Genomic DNA, 9,836 nt, shown 5'->3' on the forward strand with positions numbered 1-9,836 from the left:
TTAAGAGATTACAGCTTTTCTGAGCCGAATCCAGAACCTCATGTTACTGATGGGGTTCCCGCTCCACTTCAGGTAAGTGTTCTTTTTCAGGTGCTTATGGAGTCCGAACACTTTCTTGGTCTTCTCCTCCTCCACATCTTCCAGAATAATGATGATGATGTTGGCGTTGCCTTGTGTCACCAGCCAGGACTGAGCCACCTCAAACTCGAATCGGCACCAAGAGCTCTCAATGAAGTGTTTAGATATGACCACTATAATTTTACGACTGCCCATGATGCCCTCGTCTATGATGTTGGAGGTGATGGTCTTGCCTGCTTCAAAGTCCCGCACGTGGAGGCACAGATGGATGGGTGGGATCCCATTTTCCAGATTTTCCACCAGTTCATCCATTACCCAGGATTCATCTTTGCTGGAGTAGATTACAAATGCATCATAGGAACATTCTTGCTGTCTGGAGGCTCTGTAGCCTCTTAGCAGGACGCACCCGTACCGCAGGTAAAACTGGAACCTATAGACCAAAACTGATGCCAGCACAAACAGAAGTACAGCACATATGGACAAAACAAGAGTACGTATTGGTGCATGTATGCAACTTTCAATGTCAAACTCAATGGCCCTCATTTTTGAGTCTGTTTGTAATGTTTTGCATAAAACATTATGAGGTTTAGGAAACATTTTCTGATGTTTGATGATCCACTGAATTAAATATCTTTGGGTGCAGAGGCAGATGATTGGATTAAATGATAAATCAAAAACAGAGAGATTTTTTGGTAGATTTTGGAGAGTATTTTGTGGAATACTTGAGATACTGTTTTGGTCTAAAGCAAGCTGTTTTAGGCTCGGTAGATTTGCCTGTGCCAAAAAATCCAAAGCTGTTAATCTGTTTTGACTTAGAAGTAAATGCTGTAGTCTCTGGAGGTCTCTGAAATCTCTCCAGACTAATCGATCAATGCCACAGTTTGACATGTCAAGAACTTCCAAAACGATAAGATTTTCAAATAAATATCCCAGTGTTTCCTCTTGGAAAGCATTGCCTGCTATTTTCAGAACTTTAAGACTAGTAAGACCAGAAAAAGACGAAGTACTGCTAAAAGTATTACTTGTATATGAAAGGTCTAAATATTTTAAGTTCTTCATATTCTGTAAAAGTCCAAACTGCCCCACTACACCTATCTCTGTGTGATGAAAATCTAATACCTCAAGCAAGTCAAGACCAGAAAATGGTTTTGCAAGGAACATTATATTTGCATTCAGACTCAGATTAAGGTGGCGAATGTTCGGTGTGTCACTGAAATACCGGAAACAGCAGGATCCCAGTGACATTTGGTTTCTACTCAGATCTACATGCCGGAGACTGGGCATATTTCTGAGACCTCTAAACAATACTTGATTGTTGTTAACAACAACAAGTTTTTCTAAGGACTGTATGTTTGAAAGTTGGGGTATTTCCTCTAAACGATTTTTATCTATGTGAAGTTCTTTAAGCCGACGAAATGGGACAGGTTCTATGACTCTTACATGGCCTTGTTTCAGAGTGATTTTTGTTGCATTGACCATACAGCGAAACACATGGCTGCTTAAATCTAACCATTTGTTTTGGAAAAAGTAAACCTCTTCAAAATTGATTAAGCAGAGACCATCAAGGTCATTAATGTCTTTAGTATTTGAATGATGCTCTCTGTAGCTTCCAATAATGAGTTTGCCAACATTAAGACCACCGAGTCCTTTTAGACCATCCCTTTGTGCATCAAGTGAAACGAAGGCACTCCGTATGTTCAGCTCTCTGAGGTGAAGGTTCTGAAATGTTCCTGGTTCTATGTATAATATCGGGTTCCGTGAGAGGATTAATGTGATATTCCCCCTCATCCGTCGTAGAACATCAGTGTCATCTACTCTTAAGATGGATATGTTATTAGCATGAAGATTCAGTGAACTGAAGTCCCTGAACTTTATCATGAAAGGTGGAAGAGCCATGGACTGAATGTTGTTAGTCCCAATGTTTAGTTCTTGAAGCCCGGTGAGATTGTTGAACTGGACATTTAAAGATGACAGGCCAGTGTCCACAAGAACTAATCTTTGTAGTTTACGTAATGAGTTTAATCCATCAGGTCCTATATATGAGACAGGGTTTCCAGTGAGAATTAGAGTGGCCACATTCTTCACATTGTGGAAAGCATCGTCAGTAATATGATGGATATGACATCTGAAGGACCAACACACAAACAGATTAAGCCCATTAAGAGTAGGAGGAAAGAATGTCTGTCATAGATCACACAAATGAAATTCACTTACCTTGTGAGATCTAGAAGTTTCAGATTATACAGCTGAGGGAATACAGTCCTCCGCAAGGTGGGCAAGAAATTAAAACTGAAGTCCAGCATCTCCACAGAGGAAGGAATACTGGGAGGTATGCAGGTGAGATTCCTTCCGCCACACGTGTAATGTCCATCCTTTCTGATCTATGTTAGTCAAATTCATAAAACAATTACCAGTCATGTTTACTGACACTAATATGTGAGTACATTACATATTTGTTAAATAAACATAAAGCACAATGTTCATTAACAGACAAGACACAGTGACCATAGCATCACACATCTCTACAGATCTGTAATTAAATAATATAGTGAAGCATACCTGAGTACACTCCTCTCCATTTCCATTTTGCACAAGAAAGAACACTACATACAGGAACATGCCTCTATCTGTACAAAAGGCTGTCATATTACACTAGGATCAGTGTTCAACCACGGTTTCTTACTGAATGTGGAACTAACTGTATAAGGAATGTGAAATAAGGAACTCACACAGTGAAAAGCAGGGGATGTCATCGGAAGCATGGCGTGGTGGACAATATATTCCCATAACGCCCACAAGAGTGAGGCTATGTGATTACTGAACATCAGAACAAGGTCTGAAACTTTTCTACCTACACTCTTCCAAATAAAGATGCCTAAAAGGATTCTTTGGAGTAATGCCATGAAAAGAGCCATTTTGGTTCCCTAAAGAAACTTTTCGTGAATGGTTGTTGGGAAAAAAACATTTTTCTAAAAGTTTAAAGAACCTCTATGTGAAGTAAAGGTTCTGTATCAATTAATGTTTTTTCCTTGAACTCAGTCCAAAGCTAAATTTAAAAAAAATAGGAACTTTTATTTTTAAAAGAAGCTGTCTCACACTATTCTCTCCCAATCATCGCTGTCACTTTCAGCGCTCTTCCACCTTACCTGTTCTCATGATCACTGTTGCTGTTGTCTTTTTTAAGTTAAGGCAGAAAGAGAAGGACTAGATATTAGATTATACTGACTATCACTCTAGAGTTCCAAACCAAGTTACTCCTAGTTTTCTTTACTTTTTTTCTCTGTGTACTAACCTTTCTTTAGTGGATTTCTTTCATTTGAATTGAGTTGAAACAGAATTCACTGTGGTGGCGATAGGACCCAGACATCTGAGCAGTTTAATGTTTCTAAAAGCTCCTTCACAGGAAGTTATCACAGCATGCGATTATGAATACACTGCCTGATGATGGCGACATTCTTTTTGGGTTTGTTTTTTGATGTTTTTATCTAAAATGTATCATTTTTTAAGCTCTATTTCTGGAGGAGTGATATATGCAGGGACTTCTAAGACAAAATAGCCCCCAAAGAAAATTTTGCTTTTTTAGATTTTTTGTTATTTTACAATGATCAATATTACATATCAAAACTCAAAAGACTTGGATAGGTTTGCTGGTATTTTTGGATAGTAAAAAAATGGCTACATTTGCGTTTTTGTAGACATTGTGACCCCTAGTTCCCATCACGCCTGTAAAGAAATCTGAGTTGGCAAGTTTCTCTAGAAGGTTGCCTTTTACATAAAACCACTTTGAATGACTTTGTTGACATCTCAGCAGGTGAGTTATGCAAGGTTTTTGAAAAATCAGTGGAATTCCCCTTTAATCTTGTGTTTCTATTAATCATGTCATGCTTTGCAGGTTATATTTTGCAACTTAGCCCTTAAAACACACCATTCTGTTTCACTGTACATCTACATGTGGTTGAAATGATGCATAAATAAGTGTAATAAGTGTAAAGGTTGCATGTCATAGGTTATTATGAGCTCCACCAAACCAACTTGTGGCCTACATACAGTAGATTATTCACACAATAAAAACATTAGTAATCTAATATGGTGACAGAAGGAAAATGAAATCCTTAAAAAGAACATTTGTATCTCATTGATAATCTTGGTGTGAAAGTAGAGGAGGCAATGGATAGGGCAAGATGGAGGCAGATGATCCGCTGTGGCGACCCCTAAAGGGAGCAGTCGGAAGAAGAAGAAGAAGAAGAAGAAGAAGAAGAAGAAGAAGAAGAAGAAGAAGAAGAAGAAGTATCTCATTGATAATCATGAGACGTTTGTTTGTATTTTCTGTATATAAACATATGTGTGCTTACTGCCTGTTCTCTTTCAAAAAACACAGTTATAGACATAGAAATGGATTTAGACAGCTTTATTGTAAATAAAGGTGAGTTTCACACTATCTGCAGTTCTGTTGCATACAATGTGGTCACCAGTTCATTAATACATTGACACAATGTGATGTGCACATCAATTTCTCATCATGACAGCTTTTCTGAGCCGAATCCAGAACCTCATGTTACTGATGGGGTTCCCGCTCCACTTCAGGTAAGTGTTCTTTTTCAGGTGCTTATGGAGTCCGAACACTTTCTTGGTCTTCTCCTCCTCCACATCTTCCAGAATAATGATGATGATGTTGGCGTTGCCTTGTGTCACCAGCCAGGACTGAGCCACCTCAAACTCGAATCGGCACCAAGAGCTCTCAATGAAGTGTTTAGATATGACCACTATAATTTTACGACTGCCCATGATGCCCTCGTCTATGATGTTGGAGGTGATGGTCTTGCCTGCTTCAAAGTCCCGCACGTGGAGGCACAGATGGATGGGTGGGATCCCATTTTCCAGATTTTCCACCAGTTCATCCATTACCCAGGATTCATCTTTGTTGGAGTAGATCACAAATGCATCATAGGAACATTCTTGCTGTCTGGAGGCTCTGTAGCCTCTTAGCAGGACGCACCCGTACCGCAGGTAAAACTGGAACCTATAGGCCAAAACTGATGCCAGCACAAACAGAAGTACAGCACATATGGACAAAACAATTGCAAGTCTTCTGATGTGTATACAACTTTCAACGTCAAAGTCAATGACCCTCATTTTAGGAGCTTGTGATGATATTTTACATAAAATGTCATTTGATTTGGGGAATATTTGTTGATGACCAGTAATCCACAAGATAAAATTCATTTGTGAACAGGAACAATCAATTGGATTAAAGGACAGATCAAAAACTGAGAGATTCGTTGGCAGATTTTGTAGGATATTTAGTGCAATGCTAGCAATGTTATTTGTGTGCACTTCAAATACTCTTAAGCCTTTTAGATTAGGGTGGGTTAAGAAATCCAAAACCATGAATCTATTTTGATTAAGAACTAAATGCTTTAGTCTTGGGAGACCTTTAAATGTTTTCCAGGCTATGCTCTCAATCTTACAATCTGAGATGTCAAGTAATTCCAGAAATGTGAGATTTTGGAATAAATAAGTCAGTGCATCTCCTTGGATATTGATGCCTGCCATTTTTAGTACTTTTAGATTGTTTAGATAACTAAATGTCATTGTGCTCCTAAAAGTAGTATCTGAATATGAAATATCCAGGAATTGTAAATAGGGGAGGTTTTTAAAAAGTTCAAATTGCACAGTTAGTCCACTTAAACTTGTGAGGTGTAAATCCAAAACCTCTAAGGAGGTAAGTCCAGAAAATGGCTCCTTGTTCAAAGATAAATCTGTATTTACACTCAGGTTAAGGCTGCGAAGGTTTGGCATCCCTCTGAAATACTCTGAACAGCAGCGCACTAGACTCATTTTGCCTCCACTCAGATCTACATGCTGGAGTTTGGGCATGTCGCTGAGACCTTTAAAGAACGTATACTTATTCTCAAGTATCACAAGTTTTTCTAAAGAATGTAGATGTGAAAGTTTCAGGTTCATGGGTACATTGTTGTACCCTATAAAGAGCTCTTTAATGTTCTGAAACGGAACGTTTTCTATTGTTCTTATAGCGCCTCGTTCAATTTTGATCTTTGTTGCATTGACAATACAATGGAAGTCAGAAGCTGATGAGCCAAGTCTGAGAAATTCAATTTCTTTGAAATTGATCATGCAGAGGCCATCAAGGTAAATGCCCTCAGGCGTCCCTGCATTGCCCTCTCTGTAGTTTCCAATGATGAATTTGTCAACATTAAGACCACCGAGTCCTTTTAGACCATCCCTCAGTGCATTGAGTGAAACGAAGGCACTCCGTATGTTCAGCTCTCTGAGGTGAAGGTTCTGAAATGTCCCTGGTTCTATGTATAATATCGGGTTCTGTGAGAGGATTAATGTGATATTCCCCCTCATCCGTCGTAGAACATCAGTGTCATCTACTCTTAAGATGGATATGTTATTAGCATGAAGATCCAGTGAACTGAAGTCCCTGAACTTTATCATGAAAGGTGGAAGAGCCATGGACTGAATGTTGTTAGTCCCAATGTTTAGTTCTTGAAGCCCGGTGAGATTGTTGAACTGGACATTTAAAGATGACAGGCCAGTGTCCACAAGAACTAATCTTTGTAGTTTACGTAATGAGTTTAATCCATCAGGTCCTATATATGAGACAGGGTTTCCAGTGAGAATTAGAGTGGCCACATTCTTCACATTGTGGAAAGCATCGTCAGTAATATGATGGATATGACATCTGAAGGACCAACACACAAACAGATTAAGCCCATTAAGAGTAGGAGGAAAGAATGTCTGTCATAGATCACACAAATGAAATTCACTTACCTTGTGAGATCTAAACATTTCAGATTATACAGCTGAGGGAATACAGTCCTCCGCAAGGTGGGCAAGAAATTAAAACTGAAGTCCAGCATCTCCACAGAGGAAGGAATACTGGTAGGTATGCAGGTGAGATTCCTTCCGCCACACGTGTAATGTCCATCCTTTCTAATCTGTCAATCAAAAATAATTTCAATGTAGTGTTCACTGACTCTAGTACATCACACATTCCTATGAAAATGCTTAACAAGTATAGACAAATTTGAACAATATCAATCATATCACATATAAATCACCCCAGAATTTGTCACTGATTCACATAGTAAAGCATACCTGAGTGCACTCCTCTCCATTTCCATTTTGCACAAGAAAGAACACTACATACAGGATTATCCCTTTATCTATACAACAGGCTGTCATATTAAAGTAGGATCGATATTTGTTGAGTGTTGTATTGAGTGTCTAAGTGTTTGTGAAACCAAAATTCTGAGAAACTTGTTTTGTGTCGTCATTAAATAAGGAACTAATTCCTGCATGAATACAGGGTGTCACATGGGAAACAATGCAACCCAAAAAATTCCATAGATTCATTCTGGCCAACACTATAACTTTTGGTTTTGATTTTCAGTATAAAAAGTGCTAATGTAATACATGCAGCAGAGCAATTATTGAATGAAACAAAAACAGGCTATTTAGAGCTCTTTGATAAGCACACTGTGTCCCTTTGTACTTTGTGTGTACGTAACCAACTCTCACTTCCTTTGGGGAGTGAGGTGGAGTTATTCCAAGCACAAGGGAGGAATAGGCTGATATAATCCCATGAAAGGTATGTGTCTTTGCTATATCAAGAATAATGCCTGTGAATTTGAATCAATGTTCTATTAAAATAACAGAATGTATAGTGATCCTTAATACCCAACTACTGTATGTTCTTCTGTACAGCATGGACCTCTGCGCAGTCTATTTAGAGACCAACCTGCAGTTCTGCCTTAAAATGTCATGACCATGGACAGAGATGTGGTGCCTTGTCTCCTAATATGGCTCCAAGAGATTTTGGAGGCCTGGAAACCAGACATTGTAGAATGCTCTTTTCTGTATGAATGTGCGTCCCTTTGGTGACTAAAACTCATAAAGGTTTCTTTGAGTGATGCAACAGAGGAACCACTTTGTTACCTGAAGAGCCGTGAAGAAAAGGTTTGTGAGTGTGAAGAGTTGTAAAGCATGGGTGCCTAAACTTTTTGTGGCTGTGGGTTAACGGCCAAAAAGACAAACTGAAATCATCGACAAAAATGAAGGTGGGTTTTTAAAATGTATTTTACTGCAATAAACTATTTCACCTCAAAGTATTAATATATACACACAAATACACGTGTAAAATAACTCATTCAGTGAGGTGGTGAAGTTAGGGTAACTTTCTGGTTGATCAAGTTAAGCATCCTCATGGGCCACTTTTGGATACTTTTCCTGGCCTGGTGTTGAGTCTATCCTATAGTAGGATATGTGTGGTGGCCTCCTGGTGACGTCCTGTATAAAGAAATATACTTCATGGAAACCAGACCCTAATGTATGACCACCAGTTAATGATCTCGTTTCCACGTCTTACTAAGTCCTGGCCACGACTTGAGGTGTGGGAACAAGATAATATCTTAAGCTGTGGTCAAGGATAAATTGTGACCATGACTTAATCATCTCATTCCCACGCCTAAGTAATGGTCACGCTTCTTTATTTATACAGGATGGCACCAGCAGGGCACTGTAGATATGACAATTTACACAAAACTGACAGGAAAAAAAACATTTTAACTAATTGTTGAAGAACCTCAAAATTGTGAGCAGGAATGAAACAAACGATTTTCTAGGGTTAGAAAGTATGTTAGTCAAAGCTTTTTTCTGTGTAGAAAAGTGCAGCAAAACTCAGTCACACACGATAAACGTACTGCCTGTATCGCTCCTTATTATTACTCAAACACAAACGCTCGTTTGTGAGATGCTGAAAACGTCTAAACATCTGGTACGTCTATGTACGTTTTGTGGTCTTTGTAATAAAGAGTACTGGTTTTATACTTCAAATGTTACGTGCAGTTTGAAAAGAATTAATATAAGCGGCCGCGACGGCCACGGGGGGCTCGCTCGCATCGCTCTGATAGAGATGAAGAGGACCTGACCCCGCCCACCAGGCACAGCTCAGACCGCTGATACAGACTGTGGAGCAGGGGCGGCCGAACTTATCCGTGAAGAGTCGCACTGGCTGCCGAGAAAAGCAGAAACAGACGATACCGCGTTAACACCGAGACTGACGGAAGCGCCCGTTTGGAATGAAAACCTTCCACCTCGCGGCTCCGCGCGGACGCTGGCGGCTTAACCAGTGACTCCGTTAAACGCACGACCGCGGTGGGACCTTCTGGAGAAACGCCACCGGCTCGATTTTACACCTGCGACCACAGCAGCCGTGACGCGTCACAACACATACCCGCAACGTACAAACCGCGTCCAACAGCGCCACACAAAGGCTGCTTTCACAAGTGCAGGCCTTGATCAGCCTTAAAGCCTGCGCCCATCTAGTCTTCCAAGTCCGTTTCCTAGTTCAGTTCTTCCCCAATCACTTCAACCCAGGGTTTATTAAACAGTCAAGTAGTGGACCACCACATGTATAGTGTGGGGGGGGGGGGGGGGCACAAAGCATGATGTTTAGTTTAGCCAGATAATACAAGCCCAACATTAATCCCATCCAAAAGCAAAGCGCAAAGGGGCATTCCTATTGGACAGCCCTCGACCTCAGGCTTAAATTATCTGGCTAAGTGAAAAGCCCTTCTGTGAAAAGCCCCTGAGAACCAAGGTACTGAAAATCAGCAAAAGCATACAGTTCATACACACAGGGATTTACTAAGTATCTGGAAACCCATCTGCATAAAGCATCTTTTGTGTATTAACGTTTTAAAAGGAGAAAAATCAGTTTAAGAAGCAGG

General features: G+C 39.9%; 2 protein-coding genes across 2 annotated transcripts; both read right to left on the bottom strand.

Annotated features, from left to right (window-relative positions):
• LOC108442180 (toll-like receptor 4) lies at nucleotides 1-2,724 on the bottom strand. The gene is made up of 3 exons (XM_017722104.2): nucleotides 2,638-2,724; nucleotides 2,293-2,459; nucleotides 1-2,203 (listed from the first exon to the last, which is right to left on the bottom strand). The coding sequence occupies exons 1-3, from the start codon at nucleotides 2,722-2,724 to the stop codon at nucleotides 1-3; spliced, it is 2,457 nt and encodes an 818-aa protein (XP_017577593.2).
• Nucleotides 2,725-4,507: 1,783 nt separating this feature from the next.
• Nucleotides 4,508-9,502, bottom strand: LOC108444380 (toll-like receptor 4). The gene is made up of 3 exons (XM_017725553.2): nucleotides 7,204-9,502; nucleotides 6,877-7,043; nucleotides 4,508-6,787 (listed from the first exon to the last, which is right to left on the bottom strand). The coding sequence occupies exons 1-3, from the start codon at nucleotides 7,288-7,290 to the stop codon at nucleotides 4,585-4,587; spliced, it is 2,457 nt and encodes an 818-aa protein (XP_017581042.2). The 5' UTR covers nucleotides 7,291-9,502; the 3' UTR covers nucleotides 4,508-4,584.
• Nucleotides 9,503-9,836: the final 334 nt, after the last annotated feature.

The sequence above is a fragment of the Pygocentrus nattereri genome, chromosome 5, assembly GCF_015220715.1.
Source record: "Pygocentrus nattereri isolate fPygNat1 chromosome 5, fPygNat1.pri, whole genome shotgun sequence".
Taxonomy (NCBI): domain Eukaryota; kingdom Metazoa; phylum Chordata; class Actinopteri; order Characiformes; family Serrasalmidae; genus Pygocentrus; species Pygocentrus nattereri.

Coding starts and splice junctions, on each gene's coding strand:
- LOC108442180 (XM_017722104.2), bottom strand. CDS start 2,724: ATGACAGCCTTTTGTACAGATAGAGGCATGTTCCTGTATGTAGTGTTC. Junction 2,460..2,637: donor ATGGAGAGGAGTGTACTCAG/GTATGCTTCACT, acceptor TGACTAACATAG/ATCAGAAAGGATGGACATTA. Junction 2,204..2,292: donor AAACTTCTAGATCTCACAAG/GTAAGTGAATTT, acceptor TTGGTCCTTCAG/ATGTCATATCCATCATATTA.
- LOC108444380 (XM_017725553.2), bottom strand. CDS start 7,290: ATGACAGCCTGTTGTATAGATAAAGGGATAATCCTGTATGTAGTGTTC. Junction 7,044..7,203: donor ATGGAGAGGAGTGCACTCAG/GTATGCTTTACT, acceptor TTTGATTGACAG/ATTAGAAAGGATGGACATTA. Junction 6,788..6,876: donor AAATGTTTAGATCTCACAAG/GTAAGTGAATTT, acceptor TTGGTCCTTCAG/ATGTCATATCCATCATATTA.